We start from the raw sequence: 23,402 nt of genomic DNA, 5'->3' as shown, positions 1-23,402 counted from the left end.
GGGCGGGGCTTGCGCGCCAGAGCTAAGCCGGTAGGAGAGCGGCGGCAGCGGCATCCTGGGCTGTGGGTGCGACGGAGAGAGGTAGGTACCACGGTACACAGTTCCTCTGCCGCCGCCGTCTCCTTTTTCACTTTCTTTCTGTCTTCTGGGCCTCGCTCCCGGTGCGGCAGGGCTTCTTTGGCTCAGGGTCCCCGTTTCTGCCCTCTTGTGGTTCTGGGGCCTGATACTGCTCATGACTGCCCGGCCCTCGGCGTGCAGCCTGGATTAGAGGCCGCCGCTCGCCTTCCCGCGCGCTCTGGGAAGGGGCCTGGGGCCCTGAGAGCTCCTACTCCCCGCTCTGCGTCCTGTGGGGGTACTGTTTTGTTCTTGGCTTGCCACGTCCTCTGGCCGTGGGCCCCGCCAGTCACCAGCTCCCTCATCCTAAAGGGTCACGCTTGTTTGTCTCCTGAAGGTCGGAGGGCAGTCAGATAGCGTTATTGTTACAGCTCCCTGCCACTTCCCACGCTTGGGCCTGCTTGTGTCTGCCAGCTCCGCCCCAAAGCCACATCCCGAGAGGACATCTGCATCTGCCAAGAAAGTCGTGTTCGCTGACTTGGAGGGTGTAGAAACGAGGGGGGAAGAAAGCATACAGACCCTATGTGATTTTTTTTTAAAGTTGTCTATAATTTTAAAGAAAAGACGAATATCTCTAGCATGTTTGGCTGCATGCCTCGGTCAGCGACGGAAAATAATTTTTAAAAACTCCAATAAAGAACTGTATTATTACATGGTTTCGTTGCTTTTAGCCCCAGATCCTAGTTCTGATTTTTAGCATGCTGAGTTCATAAGTAAACTTAATTCCCTACAGCTGCCCTGATCGAGTTGAGTGATTTTCAGTTCTGAAAGCTGCTTTTGCTTCAAGGCAAAAAGCTCCCTGGATCCCCTGCTAAAACTTTAGTAGGAGTTTTGATCTGAAGTCCTAAGTGTATAAAGTCCCAGGATAATGTCCTTGAGAATTGAATTGCAGTCACTTCCTGGCATGAACCATAAAATAAGCATGAGTTGGAAATAAGGTTTCTTATGATTTGTTTTTGTAGCTTAGAGGTAGAGAACCATAGGATTTCTGATAACTTATATTTTTGCTATAGAATGGAACTTGACACAAGGCACATGCACGTTTGACCTCATTCGGTAGATTTAGTTAACCAAGGACCAAACGATGGTCATCGTTGAAGAATTCATGTATATCTAGTACTATTGCAGCTCCACAGATAACCTGTAAATTGTATTTGTGTGGAGAGAAGATGAGTTTGTTTATCTTGGCCTAAATCTGAGATTTACAGGGATTCAGGGGTATCCAACAGGACTGTTTTGAGAATCACTAGGAGAAACACGAGCTAACAAAGATGCATTGAGTATGCCTGAATGGCTAGTAAACTTATAATCATCACTGTTAATGTAATCACTTGCCTGCATTTATCCAGTGATGTGTCAAAAGATACTCAGGGCATTTTCTGTACAGTGCATCAGTACAAGAGATCCGTTCATTGATTTTAACACACGTTTTCCTCTGTGTGTGGCACATGCATGGTTGTGCCAGGGGTGTTGGAAGCACAGAGGTGTAGTCAGGAATAGCCATTGGAGATGCTTACTAGGCCATAGGGTCCTAGTTCCAGTCTTTCTTTGAACTCTTAAATATGGCTGTTGTTGATGTTGTAATTTATGTATTAGAGTTAAGACAGCTGAAATAGCACTTTTTTTGTTGCTGGCTGATGACCAGATCCAGTAAGGGGAATTGGGGGATGGGAAGCACTGGTGGCAGGCAGGAGCTGTATTGCTGCCAAGTACAGTCCAACTAATGCAATAAAATGTGTTAGTATACAAAAAGCACAAGACACAGTGTTAGAGATTACGATGATGGATGCTCAGTCAGTCATGTCTGACTCTTTTCAACTCTATGGGCTGTATCCCACCAGGCTCCTCTGTCCTTGGAATTTTCCACTCAAGAATTCTAGAGTGGGTTGCCCTTTGCTTCTGCAAGGGATCTTCCCGACCCAGGGATCAAACCAGCAACTCCTGCATCGGCAGGCAGATTCTTCACTACTGAGCCACAGGAAGTCCATTAGGGATTACAGATGAGTATTAATTTATATTTAGCTGAGATCCCTGCCTTCCTAAAGTACATCTATAGAGGAGCTAAGGAGACAACTTAAGATAACCTATGATCATTATTGTGGAGTGGTACAAACAAGTTCTATAAAGTTCTTTAGAGGAATATATACAGACCACATGGAGAAGGCAATGGCACCCCACTCCAGTACTCTTGCCCAGTACTCTTGGACGGAGGAGCCTGGTGGGCTGTAGTCCATGGGGTCTCGAAGAGTCAGACATGACTGAGCGACTTCACTTTCACTTTCCATTTTCATGCTTTGGAGAAGGAAATGGCAACCCGCTCCAGTGTTCTTGCCTGGAGAATCCCAGGGACGGGAGAGCCTGGTGGGCTGCCGTCTATGGGGTCTCACAGAGTCGGACACAACTGAAGTGACTTAGCATACAGACCACTTGCAGCTGGAGTGATCATAGTAGATAGGTCTTTTCATCTAGGATTTTAAATTGTTTATTTACATTTGGCACTAAAGGAAGGTTGAGCTAAAATAACTACCAAATTCCCAAGAATTTTGTGCATGTTACATATGCACAGCAAAATTGCAATTAGAAACCAAAACTCTTGCCCCTACATTTTACATAGCTTTCCTTTGGCAGTTAATAATTTATTGAAGTTTCATCAGCCAAAAGGAAACCTTCATTCTCCCAGTGTTTCTCGAATTTATTTCTTAAGGAAATTTTTTTACTCTTTAGCAAGAAAAATTTTAAGTTTGCACTGGGTTGCTTTGGTTATAGAATTAATGAAACCTAAGTAGTAGCCATTTCAAAGCTTTTCTCCTACAGCCAAATTTTGCACTTTTATATACTTGGCTAGCTTATAAAGGTATACCCTCAGTCACACAAATGATTTAATTAGAATGTATTAATGAACAGATCCAGATCCATTGATTGCTGGAGAAACGCTGAATAAATGGTTTGTCATTATTACAACTCTCATCAAATCATGAAGGGTGATGTTATTACCTTAGTATGATCCATTGGTGGTACTAAAGTCTGGAAGTGAAGAATGTCAGGTAGATCCCCAGGTGGCTTTAATTCCTAGACCTTATAACAAGAACTTTAGTATTGTTAAATTGCTATCAGACTCTTGCCCTCAATTCCCAATTGAGGTAGATGCTTAAGCATTGAGATTCCGCTTTTGCTGCAGTATAGGAGAAGGAAATGGCAACCCACTCCAGTGTTCTTGCGTGGAGAATCCCAGGGATGGGGGAGCCTGGTGGGCCGCCATCTCTGGGGTCGCACAGAGTCGGACACGACTGAAGCGACTTAGCAGCAGCAGAGGAATGCCTCCCCGCCTCCCGCCCCCGAATATCCAACTCACAGAACTGGCATTTTAACCACCACGCCCATTTCTCCCACTGTTAACACTGAGCAATGGGTCTTTGGTCAACTAGAATAACTGTGGGGTCACTCATTGTTAATGTTCTTGAGAAGCTGAATTTAATCCAGACCTCTAAATTTCCCTGAATCAACTTACTTTTAACTGTTCTGTGACCAGTGCATTTTTATTAAAAATGATTGGGAAGGAAAGGAGAAATGGCAAGAATTTAAAGCTTTCAAGAAAATTTTTGAATGGGTAAAACTGATTCTTAAGGCTATCATTGTTACTAAGAGAAATTCAAGTTTATGCTATTACCTCTCTCTCCTTATAAATTTACTGGAACAATTCATGAAAATAACTTTGTAGGAAACCATTATGGCTGACATAGTGCAAAAGTATGGTAGTAACTTGATACATTTTCTGTTCTAGCCCTTTATTTATGTCTGTAACATGGCACAGTGAAATAGAAATGTAATACAAGCCACATATGTAATCTTAAACTTACAGGTGAGGGACTTCCCTGGGGATCCAGTGATTAAGATTCTGCACTTCCACTGCCAGGGGGCATGAGTTCAATCCCCAGTCAGATTCCTGCTGGTCAGGGGGCTGGGGTGAGGGGGATTTTTTTTTTTACAAGTGAATATTTAAAACAAGGGGCTTCCCAGGTGGCACAGTGGTAAAGAATCTGCCTGCCAGTGCAAGAGATGTGGGTTCCATCCCTGGGTTGGAAAGATTCCACTGGAGGAGGAAATGGTAACTCACTCCAGTGTTGCTGCCTGGAAAATCCCGTGGACAGAGGAGCCTGGTGGGCTACAGTTCACAGGGTCACAAAGAGTCAGACATGACTCAGCGACTGAACAACATTTATTAATAAAGCATGTGAAATGAATTTTAATAATTTATTTAATCCAGTACATACAAAAGTACCATTCTTTTATCGTAAAGTGTAACATACCACATCCTTAATTCACACTAGCCATGTTTCAGGTGTTTGGTAGCCACATGCAGCTCTCATCCTGGACAGTGCAGGTCTAGTTTTCTGATTTTGTTTTTCTTTTAAGAAAAAATATTAAATGTAGTCAGACATGACTTAGCAACTGAACAGTATCAACAATTAAGTGTTACCCTTGGTGAGGGAGGGGCAGAATTTGAATGAGAGAAACTTATAAGTCACTTGAAAAATGGAAGTGGGAAGATGTATTTTTCACAACCATTGATTTACCTTTAGATCATGTGCTACAAGTCCTTTCTCAAAAAAGAAAAAACAAAAATCTCAAACAACCTAACCTACCACCTAAGATAAATTAGAAGAAAAAAACAAAAGCTAAAGTCAGCAAAGAAAGAGTTAGTGACTCTGTCGTGTCTGACTCTTTGCAACCGTGTAGTCTGTCCTTGGGATTCTCCAGGCAAGTATACTGAAGTGGATTGCCATTCTCTTCTCCAGGGGATCTTCCCTGACCCAGGGATCGAACCTGTGTCTCCCACATTGCAAGCAGATGCTTCTTTACCATCTGAGCTACCAGGGAGGATGGGTAAAGTCAGCAAAAGGAAGGATATAATAAAGATCAGAGGCAATAGAGATTTAAAAATAGAAAAAACCAAAAGTCTTTTTTTCCCCTATTGTTTGAAAGGGTAGACAAAATTGATAAACCTCTGGTCAGGCCCCATCTAGATCATGCGGTAAAAAGCCATACAAGCAAGCTATCGTGATGGAGAAAGAAAAGGGTCTGTTAGCTTTCTATTACTTGGTTTCAGTTTGGTTGAAAAGAGAAAGATGCTTCAGAAATAACTGCTGATGTAGTTCTTCAGGAGGCTTGTATAAGTTGTTCTATACTTTTCTCACATCTTTCCACGTTATATGTCCTTTGTCTTGGGAGATACCCTTTGTTTCTAATGGACATTTTTATATGTATGGATTTAAATAAATTTGGTAGTCTTTTTTAGGGTCTGTATTCATAAAACAAGAGCCCTTTTGTTAAAGTTTCTAACAGCCAAGGGGGCTTCCCAGGTGGCACTAGTAGTAACGAACCCACCTGCCGATGCAGGAGACGGAAGAGACACAGGTTCAATCCCTGATTTGGGAAGATCCCCTGGAGGAGGAAATGGCAACCCATTCCATTATTCTTGCCTGGAAAATTCCATGGACAGAGGAGCCTGGTGGGCTATAGTCCATGAGAGTCAAACACTACTGGCAGAGTCAAACTCTACTAAGCACAAGCACGAACAGCCAGGAGTTGATATACGTGGGCACAAAAAGTATATTTTTAAATATCTGCTAAAGTACAGATTTTTCATTGCCCACTGCAGAGAGATGAAGGTGAAACCATTGCTTTGTCTGGTAGGTAGTCCTTGGTGATGTTTTTAGGCACTTTCATCAGTAGTCAGTAGAAACCTAGATTGCAGGGAGACAGTAGGTGGTGTGGAAACAGAGACAAGAGTTCCTGGACACTATGTGGGTGAAGGAACAGGGAAGAGCACGCTTGAAGTAATAGTGCGGTCTGAGAAAGACTGATTTTGGATTATGAAGACCTGAGAAGTATTGATTGACAGAATGAAGGAACCTGTAGAGGGGCAGGATTGAGTTTAATTTGAAGGGAAAGGATAGAGAGATGGATAAATGATAAAGCTGAATCACTTGGCTTTTACGCTGACCTTCTTCTTTTATCACTGGATCAAGATGTTAAGTCTCAATCTTAAATGTAGTTTTCCCTCTAAATCACAATGAGTCAATCTGTTACATTTCTGTATGTTACACAGTATCAAAACTTGACACAGTATCCCTCCCAGGCCCTGATAGTGTTCCCAGGTTTAAGCATTAATTTATATTATAACAATGGCAGTTTGCAAAAGCTGTCAGGGTATTATGCAAGAGTTGGTAGGCTATTATTCTGAGGATGTAATTAGTCATTTATAAAATTTTCCTAAATGTGAGGTCACCTTGTTAATAGGCATAAGGAAGATACTGTTGCTATGACTCTTGATTTTTACTTGATTCTGTAAGCCTTTAACATCATAGATATCATTTGAATATGTCACAGAATAACAGCATAAAACTCATTCCTTATCTCTAAAGAATTTTATTTAAAGAATTATTTGTAGTTTGCAGTGAAAGTTTCATTTTGTCCTAAAATAAAGAGATACTCACTGTGACATTTGAGAGAGCCACTAAATCTAATTTTCTCTCTACTCTTCCACTGATCTGATTGATTAGTTCAATTATTGAAGTAGCCTGGAGTGTTTTTCTCCTTGGGCAGTGTTATTTTACTTGAAAAATAGCGTTTGTATCTTAAGAATAAATATATGTTTTTTTCCTTAAGAATAAATATGTCTCCTTTTCCAGTCAGGAGAAGTGGCTTGAAAATGTATGCTACCTAACAATGAAATTAATGTTTATCATATTGTTTAAAAAGTACACACAAAAAGGTAATGTACTCATTTAGAAAAAGGAAGATAGCACAACAGAGTACAGCATTAAAGTTCTCTCCATCCCAGCCTCACCACCCCACCCCCATCTCTTCTTCAGCCTAGGGCGTTGTTGCTACTTATAGATAAATGCTTATCCTTCCACACCATTTTCATGCATATATGTTATATTTTATGTAAACATAAGCAACCTGGAGAGGTTAGTTGATTTTTGCTTTTTATATGAATGAGATCTTGACATTGTTTTGCAACATGCTTTTGTTGTTTTCATAGACTTTTCTGGAATGTAACAGTCACTATATCTACTTTGTGGTGGTAGTGGTGGTTTAATACATATTTAATAATTCTTTGATTTAGTTCATTTTTCATTTTTTAATCATAAAATATCATCATTGATTAAAGCATCTTTGTATGTGATTTGGGTGTTTTGATGGAATAGCATGAAAAAGAACATTGATAAGCTTTCAGAAGCATGTGCATGCATGCACGCTCAGTCACGTCCCCTCTATGTCCACAGGTTCGTTTTCTGTGTCTGCATAAAGGGAGACTGCTTATAAGATGGATGTTCCTTGTAATTCCTTGTTCCTGTAATTCCTTGTCAGCCTACAATCAGACGAAGGAGAGTGGTGAAAATTTCTCGGAGTAAAACTAGAAAGTCTCATATTCTGGCATACTTTTTTATGGGTTAAATAATTGTATTTAGGATGATGTCATTAATAATTTTACTGGGTCTGAGCTTTTAATTTCCTGTTGAATTATTAAGCATACTGACTGAACTGCCTTTCTTTTTTCTTTAAGATCTGGTTATCATGGACCTGCGACAGTTTCTTATGTGCCTGTCCCTGTGCACGGCCTTTGCCTTGAGCAAGCCCACAGAAAAGAAGGACCGCGTACATCATGAGCCTCAGCTCAGTGACAAGGTTCACAATGATGCTCAGAGTTTTGATTATGACCACGACGCCTTCTTGGGTGCCGAAGAAGCAAAAACCTTTGATCAGCTGACACCAGAAGAGAGCAAGGAAAGACTTGGGTAAGTGCCAGCTCGCAGGGGGCTAGTTAGAGTAATGACCTTTCTTTATAAACCAACTCATTCTTTTTTTCCTCTTCTATCTCAGTCACCCAGTAAAGCTGTACTGAACTACATCTGCTGAAAGCTAACCATAGAATTGCTACCGCTAAAATTTAATCTCTTTCCTCATTTCTCCATTGAATAACAGTTTTTACCTCATTCTACAAAACAAAGTCATTTCTGCATTAAAGTGCCAGATACTATAGGACTTGGCTTAAACCGCATCATCTTGATCCCAAAGGAACGTTACATGGGGATTTTCTCAACACTGTTGCTTTTAATTTTTAAAAGCAGTCTGTGACCTTTGTTGTTGACCATGCCAAGTCTTTGAGTGGATAATAAACTGCAAATTAGACCCCTGGACTGACTAATTTCTGTAGTTTATGATTTCCAAGGATGTCCTTCACCCTCTTTGGTTCATTCTCGGGTATTTGCTTAATTAAAAGCAAAACCAAATCAACCTTGGCTTTCAGAAGGTTGTATTAAGCTGTGATCTTATTGTCAGAGTATGTGTTGCTCTTGCAGTAAACAGCTGGGCCATAGTCAGGTTCTGTGGCTCTCTCCGAAGGCATCTTTTTACCTAAATAGTTGATTTGGTAGAATTCCAGCTGATTATTTCTAACTGAGAGTCTGAGAATGTCTTTTTTAGTTCTTTCAAAGGCTTGTTTTTTAAGGAAATGCAGGTTAATTGGTGAACATTTTCTCTTCAATGAATAGTGACCATCTGTGTAGCTTTCTGAACTAAATTTAACAGAGTTGTCTGAAAAGTTATATCACATAGGAATTTCCAGAAATATTTTTCCCATGGATAGTGCTGTGATTAGAAGACATTATAGGGTTTGCTTTGAGTGGTACTTAAAAATAAATTTATTCTTTCAGTGAGTTATCTGCCAACTGAAGGATACAGTATTCTTAAACACTGACAGAAATAATCAAAGATTTTGCCATGTAGAATGAGAAACTTTCCCAAAACATTGAAAACAGAGAAAACAAGCGTATCAGAGTCAGTCTTCTGTTAGGTTGTTTTTTGACTTTGAAGGACTGTGCTCACTTTTAATCTCTTAACTGTGCTAACATTCCAAGCTGAAAATAGGCGTGCATGAGGGTGTTCTCAGTCGTCATGTCTTGCCTGTTAATAACATGCATGTCCAGCCTAGATTTTGGTCTGCACACGTCTCTGCAGAATTACTGTCAGATAACAAAGGGCCTCTAGGTTTGGTGGCAGTCGGTGTTCTGGCCCTGTGCAAGTATTGGGATTGCTCTGCTAACAGCCTTCAGTAGAGAAAAAAATGTTTCTTTTAGTCCTCAGTAAATATCAAAAGTTCAACACGTGATATTCTTATCATATTTGATAAGAATAAGATGGTTAAAATGATCTTTTTCATGGAATGTGTGAATGAACCAAGTCTGGTTTGCTTCTCCCACATGTGGAAATAATAACGAATAGCCCATTAATAAGGTGATATACTGTTGAAAGCAAGAATTCCAGGTGAACTTTTTTTTTCTTTTAAAGTAGCTTACTATGGCATTTTTGAACATTGTTTGGTATGTGACTGTACACCAGAGGTTAGGTACGACAGTTTCCCCTTTCCATCTATCTAGGAGGCCAGTGATTATTAGGAAATCAGAGCATTGTTTATACCTCTAGTTGCAAAAATTCACTACTATTTTTAAATCTTTAGTAATAATATCTAAAAAGCTACAGGAAGCACTTAAAAACAATTTTAACATCCAGGTTTTAGTTTCTTTTTCTTATGAATAATCAAATAGAACATTTTTTTCTTCTGTGTGTATTCTCAACCTTACCCCACCCCAAGCAGTCTGAATATACTTAATTTTCATTTATGTGTCCTTCACCTGATGATTTATCCAATTTGAGGTGGTGGTCCTTAGTAAAGTTTTCACTTATTTTGATATAGAAATGAAGTAGAGCTGTTCATCATCCTTTTTTGGGTCACAGGCCCAATCCCTTTGGCAGTCTGATGAAAGCTAAAGTAAAGTGCAAGTATATGAATATATGTAAAATTTTGCATCCTTAAAATTTCTGGAATATTTTGAACCCTCCTGGAATCCTTTTATTGACCCAGGTTCTTAAAAAGCCAAAGGATTTGGCTTTACGCCTTTTGAAATGTAGAGGCATATGTCACCTCTTAGAAATGACATAATATCCACTTAAGTGCATTGTGTCTGTCCTAGAGTAAATACTTATTTAGTGGCATCATGCATTTGTAGGGTTCTCCAGTGTCATAGAAATATAATACCATTAGCTTTATAAATTAACATGGGCTTTTAAAGATCAGAGTTTAGAGCTTCATGCCAAAAATAGGCTGTGCCCACTTCCAGTGTACTTTGACAACTGCCTGCAGGCTGGATAACTAGAAAGATAAGGATAGCTTTTTTATTTTTAAATAGTTGCGTGGTTATTTTTACTATTGTTTTTAAGATATGTGACAGATGATATGTGGCCCACAAAGTGAAAAATATTTGACTTTTTCAGAAAAAGTTTGCTAACGTCTGAATTGAACCATTTGGGATATTTCTGTTGGGATGAATAGAATAGCATTCAGCCAACTTCATTAGGAAAAGCCCATCTTAAAGAGTCATGCCTTTTTTATCTTAGTGATGCTTCTCTTTAGGCTATTAATAATAGTTTAAAATTTTCTTTCGGGAATAAGTACCTTGCCTTTTTTGTCTTAATAGTACAGTGGAACTCTTGGTAGCCAATGCCTTTCAGACACAAACTGGATTCCATTATAGATAATGTAGAGGTTTTTGAACAGGTAAAACTTAATCTGTTGGGGCTTCCCTGGCGGTCCAGTGGTTAAGATGCTGCACTCCAGTGCAGGGGGCATAGGTTCTATTCCTGGTCAGGGAACTCAGACCTCTCATACTGCACAGCACAGCCCCCCAAAGAGTAAGAAAAGCTAATTTATTAATATTGTTAAGATTCTACAGATTCAAGTTGCAAAAAAATTTTTGTCCCATGTCCATGTAGATGCAGAAGGGTATTTGAGGTGACTTCTTAGTATTTTAGGGGACTTCCCTGGTAGCTCAAACCATAGTCTGCCTGCAATGCAGGAGACCCAGGTTCGCTCCCTGTGTAGGGAAGATCCCCTGGAGAAGGGAATGCCAATCCACTCCAGTATTCTTGCCTGGAGAATCCCATGGACGGAGGAGACTGGCAAGCTACAGTCCATGGGGTTGCAATGAGTCAGACACAACTCAGCAACTAACACTTACTGTTTTACCTTTTTAAAAAAATATTTTAGAGTAAAAACTATAAGATTCTTTGAAGGAAAATGCTTGTTAATTACAGGATTTAAGTAATAGACAATCGTGGCTAACAGCATATCAATCAATATCGAGGTGAATTTGTGTCACTTATATTCTCTGATTCTAATCACTTTCCAATGTTGTATTCATAAGAATACAGACTGGGAAATGACAGTCTTTTTCAATCCTACAAACAGTAGAGCATAGGGGTATGCCAAGATTTCAGTTCCAATAGAAGTTTTTTTTTTAACAGTAGAAAAATTATTTATTCTTGACCCTTGAATTCTTTCTAAAATATTCCATGTGATGAAATAAGTGTGCATAATGGACTTCTACTGTGTCAATTCCATTAGAAGTTTTGATTTAAAGTTCTTTTGACTTGAGCCTCCCTACAAAGGGCCAAGGGGTGTTTACATGATCTTTTCCTGGCTCTCTTAAAGAATGTAGTCAGTGAATATTACTGCTCTTAGGCCATTAAATAATTGGGGTGTAAAATTGTAAAAAAAAAAAAAAAAAGTTCTTGTGACTTTACATAGGCAGTTTTAGCTTATATAAGTAAGCAATTGCATCTTTTAACAAGTTTTCATATCATGCACATATTTTGAAATCCTTAAAAAAGTCTTTTTAAAATGTCTGTTATTAATATGACAGTGCTGAAAGAAAGAAGCTTATGAAGAGCAAAGTATATTCATTCTTTAGCCTTGTAGTTTAGTTTATCATCTGCACCCTAACCCTCTCAGCTTATTAACATTCTCATAATCAAGGATGTATGTTCTTACCACATTACTTCTTCAGAGCTCTCTGTTTTTGTGGTTATATGTAAAAATCCAATTCAATATAGTGTATAATAACTGCTGGCCCCCCTTTTTTTATGTATAAGCATGCTTATGTCTCTGTACTTATTTTGGGGTTTAAAAGAAAAATCTTGACTTTAGGTATAACTGATCCTGGAACTTTTTTGATATCTTTATATTTTTAGCAAAAGTGTTTTGGTTTAAAAAAAAGACTTAATTTTTTGAAAAATCTGGTTACAATTTTTGAATTTTTAGAAAACCAAGTCAGTGGTTGTGATTATTTACCCAGAAATAGAGATTCTCCTAAGAGCAATAAAGAAAAAATATAAAAATTTGCATGTTGTTTGATACTAAGAGTGAAGAACCCAGATAGGAAAGGATATTCACTCCAAAGTTCTGACCACTGGCTGAAACCTACCTCTAAAGGGATAGTCCATAGTTTGCTTTTGGTTCCAAGTACACCAGCCATGGACTGTGCTTGTCTTATCTGGATGACTCATTTCAGACCAGCAACAGGCACTCAAGAGAAAAATTTTCAGTTGCCCATCTGGCAGTTTTGTTTTGGAGACAATTTTTATTTCCATCCTTTAGCCCTGGGCAACACCCGTGGCCACAGCACACATCTGGCTAAGTCCAGAGCCTTGTGTCCTTTTAACCTCTTGCTGGATTTCTCTGCATTTTCTACAGAAAGATTGTAAGTAAAATAGATGGCGACAAGGACGGGTTTGTCACTGTGGATGAGCTCAAAGACTGGATTAAATTTGCACAAAAGCGCTGGATTTACGAGGACGTAGAGCGGCAGTGGAAGGGGCATGACCTCAATGAGGACGGCCTCGTTTCCTGGGAGGAGTATAAAAATGCCACCTACGGCTACGTTTTAGGTAGGTCCCTACTCTCTGGGGGAAAAAGCCTTGTGGAGCCGGCACCTTGAAACGTAACTGTTTTGTCTTGTAGAATGATTGTAGATAAAATAGACGCGGATAAAGATGGGTTTGTGACGGAGGGGGAGCTGAAATCCTGGATTAAGCACGCCCAGAAGAAATACATATATGACAATGTTGAAAACCAATGGCAGGAGTTTGATTTGAATCAAGACGGCTTAATCTCCTGGGATGAGTACAGAAACGTGACTTATGGCACTTACCTGGGTAAGGGGCAAGGTGTCAGCCTGGTGGAGACCATGGTCTTGAGTCAAAGAAACAAATGGGTCAAGCAGTGAAGGAAAGGAAGGAATTACACTTATCTTAGACAGTTTGATGCTGTGCTGATTCTCCTTCACTTTATTAATTTTGAATTTGTATATTATTTTTTAAAATTTGTTTTATTTTGGTTTTCTAAGGTCTGACATCTTTTACGTCTTTTAGCATTTCAGATATATTTTCCCATTTTTTTCTTGCTGTCATCCCTCAAAGAGACCATTTTTGGAGTAAATTCTCGTTCAAAAGGCTGCATTGTACCAACAATGCAAAGCAGGAGGCTTTGAGATGTCTCTTGACATGGTCACATTAAAGCGTTGGACCTGAAATTTAAACCAAATTAGATTTCTTTGTAACTGGTGACTATAGGAGGAAAATTACTCTCTTCCCTTGCTAAAATAAAGATCAAGTCTAATGGCATTCCTTGATGAAATTTAACTATTTCAATATGTCTGCTTACTGAAGTTTAGAAATGAGTATTTCCCATTTGTTTTCTCTGACACATGAGTTTATTAGCCTGCTTTGCAAATGCTTCGAGGCAAATCAATGTGACTTTGATTGCTTTTTGTTGTTTTGGTAGCTTGTATGCTTGGGCCACCTGTTAGTAATTTTCTTTTACTTATTCCACTTGCCTGCTATTAAATGCTAGGTGGCGATCTTACCAAGTTGATGACTTAGGGTGTTTTTGTTAGTGATATTCCTCTTTTGTACGTGGTCACAGTTTGAGATGAAACAAGAATGTATAAATGTTACTTCTTGCATTTTTATTCTGGAAATGAAATAAATTTCTGGGTGAAAGCAGGCGTTCTCCATCACTAACAGGCAATGACTGTATGATGGTCTGTTTCCCCCATTGGATAACCAGCTGTCCGTGTTAATTACAGGACTGCATGCATTTCTGGTGAACAGATTTTTATTTCTGTGTGGGGCTCGTTCTCATTCCTAAGACAAGAGTGGCCACCTCTCTCATGCTTGACACTTAGCCAAGAACCAAACATATCCTCCCAGTTAAGAACACATGTATTAAAAAATCAGTGCAGATAGAGAGACAACCATGCTTCTTGCTCTCTGGCTGAGACCCAGAGCTTCATGATGTGTTTGGGATTAATTATAAATACAAAGTACTGGGTAGGCAATTGGTGATCTCAACAGAATGATGTGTTACTAAATCTCAGCTCAGACCTAGGCACTCACTGTCCAGAAGGAGTTTTAAACTCTTTTTATGATTATGTGCATACAAATCTGTTGAGAGCTTTGTTACCTCACAGGGCCAATGATTCAATGTAATGAGTATTTCTACTGACTTGAGACTCTGCATGAGCTGAAGCACTGGCTGGAGAAACAATGTCTTTATAAGGCATCTTTCCCTGGCGGCCTGAGGGTGGACAGTGCTGGGGTAAGGAGGCGCCTTCCAAAAGTGCTGAGGAGTTTTTTGTGAAAATGTGTTCTTGACTCAGTTGAGTTAAGGTAGAAATCATCTTAGCTTCTAATTAGGGTCTGTCTTAATACCTACTTTCCACAAAAGGAACATTAACCCCATCTCTACCACAAGTAAAATATGAGATGCTAAGATCTGCCCTGTCGATACCAAAACCAAAACTAGATCACGAGCCTACCCTTCACTGTGTGCAAGCCAGCTGGCCCAGTAAACTGGTGCTTAGGACAGATAGGGCACTCTGAGCAGTGATGATAGGCATGCGAGTTTAGTCATTAAATACAGTTCTGTAGCTTTCTTCTTCATCCTCATATATGTGTGTGTGATCCTAGTCACCAAGTTTTACTTAAGGAAAGAGGGCTCTCAGCTAAGAATCTACTCTTAACATGTAAGTTCTGTTATCTTATTTATGTTACATAGTTTGTACTGATGATTTGTTTAGAAGAAATGACTTAGTATCTGAGTGAAGTAGTATTTTCCTTAAATTCTCAGTCTCTAATCTATTATGGCTTTGAGTATACACATAGGGTCCCCAAAGCCCCAGTTTAATCAGTAAACTGTCTTACTGAATTTTGACCTCATCAAAGAATGAAGCTTCAAGTTGCTTAACTCAAAATAGAGCAATAGTTTATTGTTGTTGTTTTTGACTGTACTTAAAAGTATGGAAAGACTGAATTACAATATCAAAAGTCAATAGTGTAGTGTTAGTAAGGGGCCCTGTGGGTTGGTTTGTTTGTTAATAAAAACTAGTGCTATATCTTTTTTTATTTGATCAATATGTTTTGGGAATAATCATTTCTTACCTTTAATGTGGTGTCTTTTACTTTTCAAAATATCTTCACGTGTTATCTTATTTTGGTCCATATAGCAACTCAGATTGAAAAGTTGTTTTGTTTTTCCCCCTTTTTTGCCATGAACTCCTTCACATTTTTTCAATTTGAAGTTCATTTTTCTAGATTCTTAGGAAATGAAGTGAAAGTCACTCCGTTGTGTCCGACTCTTTGCGACCCCAAGGACTACACAGTCCGTGGAATTCTCCAGGCCAGAATACTGGCATGGGTAGCCTTTACCTTCTCCAGGGCATCTTCCCAACCCAGGAATCGAACCCAGGTCTCCTGCATTGCAGGCAGATTCTTTACCAGCTGAGCCACAATAACTATTGCTTGTGCAGTTCAGCATCCTAACAGATAGGTCCAAATTCAATTTGGTTGTAATCTAATATTTATCTTCTGTAACAGATTTATTGAAGTATAACTGACATACAGTTTATTGCACTGCACATATTTAAAATGCACAACTGATGAGTTTTGCCATATTTGTATGCATCAGTGAGCCCCTCACTGTAATTAAATATTTCCATTACCCCCAAAAGCTTCCTTGTGTCCCTTTATAGTCCTCACCTTCCTCGTGCCCTGTCCATGGCATCCACTGATCTGTTTTCTGTAACTTGATTTGTTTGCATTTTCTAGGATTTTATAAAAATGGAGGAAGTGGGGGTAGTGAACAGAACTTGTATCTCATGGTGTATTTCTGAATTGACCAAAGAAACTAAAATGTGACCTTTCAGAGTGGTGCTGTTCTGGTATTGAATCTAAATGGCCTGTAATGGGATAGAAGGCCTTTGATATCTGGCTTCTTAATGAGAGCCTAATGTTTAATAAATGTTTAAATAATGTTTCCTAAACATAGCAATAGTTAACATGTATTAAAAGCCAGGTCTGTGCCAAGCAGTGTTCGAGGCACTTAACTTGTATTTATTTGCTTATTTAACCTCGTAACAATCCTGTGAGGCCAACTCTGTTACTGTCTATATTCTACAGATGAGTAAATTGAAGCACAGTTAAGTTGCTTGTCCAAGGTCACATGGCTAAGAAGTAGTAGAGTTAGGATTCAAACCCAGACCATGTGACTTTAGAGCCACCACTGCCCCTTGGATATAACTAGAAAACTGAAGCCCTCTAGTAGCCTAGATATTGATAACAATGAAGCATTTATGTAACGGATCACATAGGCCAAGAGCCAGGGTTCCATGTTGAATTTACATTCAACTCAGACCTGACTTTGTAGTCTTTGATCACCAAAACTGAATGCCTTTAGACTGCTGTAGTTTTCCCTGAGTAACCAAGTTAATTCTTCCATGCTAGGTTTATTGTTCTTGGAAATTGATTTCCATACATTTTCATGTTTTCTGGAAGTCTTTTAAGATTTGACCTAAATTTTTGTTTCCTAGATGATCCAGACCCTGATGATGGATTTAACTATAAACAGATGATGGTTAGAGATGAGCGGAGGTTTAAAATGGCAGACAAGGATGGAGACCTGATTGCCACAAAGGAGGAATTCACAGCTTTTCTGCACCCTGAGGAGTATGACTACATGAAGGACATAGTAGTACAGGTGGGTGAGAGTGAGGATTCTCAATGGAAACTTCTCCTTTTGTTGCTTACACTCTTTCCTATGGTTTAACCATACTTGAATAGATATACATTAACACATATATACGTGTGTGTTTAATGAAGCACAGTTACTTGTCCTAAATAATTGCCTGAACTAATTCATCCAAATACTAGATCTAATTATTCTCTTCTGTCTAGGAAACAATGGAAGATATAGATAAGAATGGTGATGGTTTCATTGATCTGGAGGAGTATATTGGTAAGTCTGTTTCTAGTGTTTTTCTTAGAAGAACCTGGGAAACTTTGGAAGATATGTTCACCAATAAAAACAATCTACTCCATGGGTCAACTCTTAGCACATCATTAACTCAGACCAGCATGGGAAATAGTGGGTCATGATAAAGTGTTGAGTAGCACTGGCCAATCAAAATGTGAATGTGAGCCCCAAATGTAATTTTAACTTTTCTGTTAGCCACATCAAAAATAATGAAAAGAAACAGATGAAATTCACTTCAAAACTGTATTTTATTTAATCTAACTTTCCAAAATACTATAATTTCCACATTATCAAGGGTTATTTTTTTTTTTCTTTTTTCACACAAGTCTTCAAAAGTTTTACACTGTAGCACATCTCAGTTTGGACTAGCCACGTTTGTTTTCCTCATAGCCTGTGGCTACACAGTATGGGACTAGCCACGTTTCCTTTCCTCAGCAGCCAGTGGCTGCTGTAGTGGACTGCACTAAAATAGCGCATCCCAGCTGCCCTGTGGAATTGGCACTGAGGAGTTGTAGGGGACCTAGGCTGGTATTAGGCAACTAGGGAACAGAACAAAAGAGACCCTTGGGTGAGTAAGCAACCAGGAGTTGATGATTCCTCTTCGTCTTTCCTTTTCTCTGTATTCTATTCGTAGTTTCTGTAGAGGTTTTCTAATTTGTTTCCTTTTGTCCTTTTTTTTTTTTGGCCATGCCATGCAGTTTGTGGGATCTTAGTTCCCCAACCAGGGATCAAACCCCACCCTTGGCAGTGAAAATGTGGAGTCCTAACCACTGGACTGCCAGGGAATTCCGAGTTGTTTACTTCAGATGCTGTACCTTCAAGGCAGTTTCTCTCAAGTACAGCTTTTTTCTTTTTTTTCTGCTATGCCACTGCTGGCGTGTGGAATCTTAGTTCCCCAATCAGGGATTGAACCTGCATCCACAGTATGGAATCTGAACCACTGGACCACCAGGGAAGTCCCTAAACATTGCTTTAAAAAAAAGGAGCTGCCTCTTACCAAGTAGTTGACCAAATTGTTTCACAGTTCATGTGATAGAAAGTAGCATAAGACAATACCCATCATTTTAAGAGATACATTGTAAAGTATATTTAGGCATTGACTGTAGACAGTTTGACTGTTTTACATTTACAGACACTTTTACATCTCAGATTTTCCTGAGGATTTACAACCACATCTTTCTAAAACTAGTGGTCAGGTTAATTAACTGCCTTGTAGTGAAATGGAATGCAGGGAACAGGTGTCTTACGAAAGTTGGTCTTTACCTTTCTTGACACTAGTCATCTCCCTTTGTTTCTGCATTTTAAAAAATACTTATGGCTGCGCTGAGTCCTCACTGCTGCACGCAGGCCCTCTCTAGTTGCAGTGCCTGGGCTTCTCACTGTGGTGACCTCTCCTCCCACTGCAGAGCGCGGGCTCTAGGCAAGTGGGCTGCAGCAGTTCAGCTCTCAGGCTTAGTTCCCCCTTAGTAGCACATGGGATCTTCCTGGACCAGGGGCCAAACCCGTGTCCCCTGCATTGGTAGATGGACTCCTAACCACTGGACCACCTGAAAATCCCAGTTTCTGCCTTTTTTTAAAACAGTTCTGTTTGCTCATATCATTCAAGACCAATAGCTTGAAATATTCTTTTTGCAAGATCATCAGGAAAATGCCTTACTTCATAATATCTCTCCAACCTAAAATACCCTTATAACTTCCTGTGAGATTCCAAACTAATGAGTGAGGAAGAAAGGTCAGATCAGATTTGCATGGGGCAGGCTTTGAGAGAAGACACCCATCTTATGTATGGATGTCTGTTCATACAGGTGATATGTACAGCCATGACGGAAATGCTGATGAGCCAGAGTGGGTCAAGACGGAGAGAGAACAGTTTGTTGAGTTTCGAGATAAGAACCGTGATGGAAAGATGGATAAGGAAGAGACCAAAGACTGGATTCTCCCCTCAGATTATGACCATGCTGAGGCAGAAGCCAGGCACCTGGTCTATGAATCAGACCAAAACAAGGTAAGCCTGACTAGGCCCAAGCAATCTAGCAGTGGTCCAAGTCTGTCTCTAGGAGATTGCTTAAAAAATTCCTATTAGTGTACATAGAGCATCTAAGGTTTTAATTAGTCCAAGTCTGCTATGGAGCTAAAGTTGGCGACTGAAACTTACAGGGCAGCACTGGCTCTATGCTCTCTCGTTTTAGAAATCCCTTTGCCCAATGTTCTTAGCATGGGAGGAATTTAGGCCTCAGCAAGAGCCTCTGGGTATAGCCTGTGCCCAGCGTGCCTCATCCACTATCTTTGGAACCCCAAGAAATTTTCTTTGCCTTTTTGTTGTTATTTCCTTTGTTCTTTTACCTTTTACAGTCTCACTTTGCCTACTCAAAGCTGATTATTTCCTTCTTAAATCAAGTATGCTTGTTGTAGCTTATAAATCAGCTTTTCTGTATTATAATTCAGTTCAGTCGCTTAGTTGTGTCTGACTCTTTGCAACCCCATGGACTGCAGCACGCCAGGCTTCCCTGTCCATCATCAACTCCCAGAGCTTGCTCAAACTCATGTCCATTGAGTCAGTGATGCCATCCAACCATCTCATCCTCTGTCGTCTCCTTCTCCTCCTGCCTTCAGTCTTTCCCAACATCAGGGTCTTTTCCAATGAGTCAAATCTTCACATCAGGTGGTCAAAGTATTGGAGCTTCAGCATCAGTCCTTGACCAATTATCTCAGAAGGCATTTGGTTCATTGAAACAGTGGTGTTACTACTGAGCCCTGTCACCTTTTTCAGAGAACGTTGTCCTTAGAGCAGACTGAAAATCAGTCTAAAGATGGGGGGTTTTAGAATTCTGAATGTTCTTTTATTTAGATTAATCTTTGGTTTGTATGTAGTTTCTTATCGATGAGCCTTTTTAAGGGTCAGTCTGTTTTGAGTTCTTGCTCAGTCTCTTCAGTAGCCAGGTGCTGAGACATGAGGAAAGGAAACTCATAGTCATCCCTTGGGAATCTGCCCTAGCTAATTCTTGAGATAAGATCTGGACCTCCATTAGGGGTTCTGTCTGGAATCTGATTGGTAGCTAGCGCATTTTGGTGGAGACGGCAGTGGCACCCCACTCCAGTACTCTTGCCTGGAGAATCCCAGGGACGGGGGAGCCTGGTGGCCTGCCATCTATGGGGTCACACAGAGTCGGACACGACTGAAGTGACTTAGCAGCAGCAGCAGCAGGACATTTTGGAGTTGAAAACTATGCTTGATAGTAACAGATTTCATTGTCCCTATTAGACAGTGACTTGATTCATTTTGAAGTATTTTTCCTGGCTCTTGTTAAATATCTCTTACCCATATCTAGGAGGTGTCCCACATTTTGCTGAAAAGGGAGCATTTTCTCCCCAAGAAATAAACCCATACCGCTGGCATTGTCCTATTCAGCTGTATTATTTTCATCCTTTTAACCTTCTTGATAAGGAAATATATTAATTGCTCTTTTCTTCCGTGTGTGTGTGTGTTGGGGATGGGCCATGAGTACTGAGTTCACATTTAATTTAGTGGGAATTAGAATCTTAAATCTTGACAATTCTTAGATCCCCTATTATATGATAGCAGTGTTTCTAAATTTGAAATGGGAACTTATATTTCGCCTCAGTTCACTGTTCTTTCTGCTTTTAGGATGGCAAGCTTACCAAGGAGGAGATTGTTGACAAGTATGATTTATTTGTGGGCAGCCAGGCCACAGATTTTGGTGAGGCCTTAGTACGACATGATGAGTTCTGAGCTGCAGACAGAGGAACCCACATTTCTTCAAAATAATTTATTTTTACAGCTTCTGGTTTCACATGAAATTGCGCTACTGAGACTGTTATTACAAACTTTTTAAGACATGAAAAGTTATAACAGAAATGATCCCGTCCCCATTCCTCCTCCTCTCTGAGGGACAGGAGGGAAACCGTGCTTCTGAGGAACAACTCTAATTAGTACACTTGTGTTTGTAGATTTACACTTTGTATTATGTATAACATGTGTGTTTATTTTTGTATTTGTTCTCTGGTTGGGAGTATGATATGAAGGATCAACATCCGCAACTCACACTTGTAGGCAAACATTAGCCCTTCTCTCTTTCTCAACCCTTATCATGTAATTTTTTATAATTTTGACTTAAGTTTAAGCCTGAGATCAATAAGAAATGTTCAGGAGAGAGGAAAGGGAAGAAATATTCCCCACTATTTAGAAAGAGAACACTTAAACTTGCCTATTGATAAGTGTATTTCATAAGTAGTAGGGGCCACATGTTCCATTCAGTTGCTTCATGTCCAGGTCCTAGCATTATCTGGGCAAGGACAGATTCCTGTGCTATAAGAAAGCTTGAATCGACTTTATTTCATTCATCCTTTTTTTCCCCCCCTTCCCTGTAAGACTAGCTGTTGGCTAATTTTGTCAAGCACAGCTGTGGTGGGAAAAGTTGGGGCCAGTGTCTTGAATATCAATCAAGTAGTGAGTGTGATCTCTTTACAGAGATATAAATAGAAACAGCTGGAAAACTAAAGAAAAAATCCAAGTGTTCTTAGGGCACATGCTTTTTTCTGGGTGTGCGTCTATTGAAGTGCTCAAGCCTGTCTTTATTCAATCAGTCAGTGCCCCATTCAGCTTCTATTTCCCCAGGTGTTCCAAGGAACTAATTTTTATTTCACTGCAGTCAAAATGTGCTCTTTTCCAATTGTGTCATTGAAAGTGCCTTTAATGAGAGAAACGGTCACTGAATGAGGATTCTCTTAAGAAACCCTAAGATAAAAAGAAAGCAGACGAATTGGACCACCTTAAATGAAAGCTTAGAACCTGCTGTTGTGGTGGGGATTTTTTTCTTCCCTTTCTCTTTTGGACAGTGGTTCAATAGCAGTATTAGTTAGGGGCTTGGTTGCAGTGTTCTTACCTTGTGGGCTGATTGCTGAAAACCACATGCTGCTGAATTTACCAGGGATCCTCATACCTCAGAATGCTAACCACTTACTACCAGGCCTGTTTCTGTGTCAGCTGAAGAGGCTGAGCTAAGGCTCAGAGATGAGAGGACTCTTTGGTTTGAGGACCGTCGCTCACCCTTCCTGCCTTAGACCCATTCCTCCCTATGTCCCCATCTCCCCGCTGCCAAAAAATGTTTATCATGGATCAACATTGTCAGTCCTTATCAAAGAGAGGAACATTGTAGAAAGAGCTGAAGAAACCACCTCTGTTCCCAACTCACCTATATTTTACATAACAAGAAACTGCCTTTTTTTTTTGGTCCCTTTCATACACATGGACCTCTTTTGAGAAGAATTATGTATTCCAAGTTTTTAGCCCTCAGGTTACTAAGACAAATATATATATATATAACCTTTATTATTTCATGTATCTTTCTGGATAATACATTCAGGTGGTGCTGGGTGATTATTATAATCTGAACCTAGGTGTATCCTTTGGTCTTCCACAATCATGTTCAGGTGGGCTCCTTGGCCTGGTAAAAGGCCAGATATCACGTAACTTCACCCTGGCCTTTGCATTGAGCTCTTGAGAGTGGATACATTCTTTGAACCCCCATATAAGGAAATGGAAATTCTCTGCCTTCCAGATTCCCCATTTGAATTGTTAAGAAGACTGGGGATAATTAATAATGCCACCAACCCTTGCTTGGAGAGGGCACAGTGCAAATTGTGTGGCAGGAGAGCCTCGCAGGTCACTAGGTACAGAGAACCCAGGCCTTATGTTAAAGTCATGCACTTAGAAAGCAAATCTCCATCTGCTAAGATAGCGACTTCTGGATGCTGGGTGCTCATCAGTAAGCATTTGTACTCTAATCTCTAATGACCCTCCTGGAATTTTTTTTTTTCTTTTTGGTTTAAATCAAGCCTGAGGCTGGTGAACAGTAGCTACACACCCACATTGTGTGTTCTGTGAATGCTAGCTGTCTTGAATTTGGATACTGGTTATTATTTTTTATAGAGTGTAAACCAAGTTTTATATTCTATAATGCAAACAGGTACCTATCTGTTTCTAAATAAAACTGTTTACATTCACTGAAGGGTGTGTATGTCCTTTGTTTTCTTAAGAAATGGAACTCTTGCT

At 39.8% G+C, this 23,402-nt stretch overlaps 1 protein-coding gene across 2 annotated transcripts; it reads left to right on the top strand.

The window, feature by feature from the left end:
* Positions 1 to 23,358, top strand: CALU (calumenin). Of its 2 annotated transcripts, none has more exons than XM_010831703.1 (7): positions 1 to 81; positions 7,688 to 7,919; positions 12,980 to 13,173; positions 16,887 to 17,053; positions 17,251 to 17,311; positions 19,135 to 19,334; positions 20,976 to 23,358. In XM_010831703.1, the coding sequence occupies exons 2-7, from the start codon at positions 7,699 to 7,701 to the stop codon at positions 21,078 to 21,080; spliced, it is 948 nt and encodes a 315-aa protein (XP_010830005.1). In that variant the 5' UTR covers positions 1 to 81; positions 7,688 to 7,698; the 3' UTR covers positions 21,081 to 23,358. The 2 variants fall into 2 exon arrangements, with proteins under 2 accessions (XP_010830005.1, XP_010830007.1); XM_010831705.1 differs by lacking the exon at positions 12,980 to 13,173 and adding an exon at positions 12,713 to 12,906.
* Positions 23,359 to 23,402: the final 44 nt, after the last annotated feature.

The sequence above is a fragment of the Bison bison genome, unplaced genomic scaffold (genome assembly GCF_000754665.1).
Source record: "Bison bison bison isolate TAMUID 2011002044 unplaced genomic scaffold, Bison_UMD1.0 scf7180017864530, whole genome shotgun sequence".
In the NCBI taxonomy this organism is placed as follows: domain Eukaryota; kingdom Metazoa; phylum Chordata; class Mammalia; order Artiodactyla; family Bovidae; genus Bison; species Bison bison.
The sequence above is the reverse complement of the archived record's forward strand: the minus strand, read 5'-3'. Positions and strand labels throughout refer to the sequence as shown.

What these genes read in the sequence shown, in the direction of transcription:
- CALU (XM_010831703.1), top strand. Translation starts at nt 7,699, where the DNA reads ATGGACCTGCGACAGTTTCTTATGTGCCTGTCCCTGTGCACGGCCTTT. An exon ending in TGATCTGGAGGAGTATATTG is followed by an intron (nt 17,312 to 19,134) that starts GTAAGTCTGTTT and finishes CTGTTCATACAG; the next exon opens with GTGATATGTACAGCCATGAC. An exon ending in ATGAATCAGACCAAAACAAG is followed by an intron (nt 19,335 to 20,975) that starts GTAAGCCTGACT and finishes TTCTGCTTTTAG; the next exon opens with GATGGCAAGCTTACCAAGGA.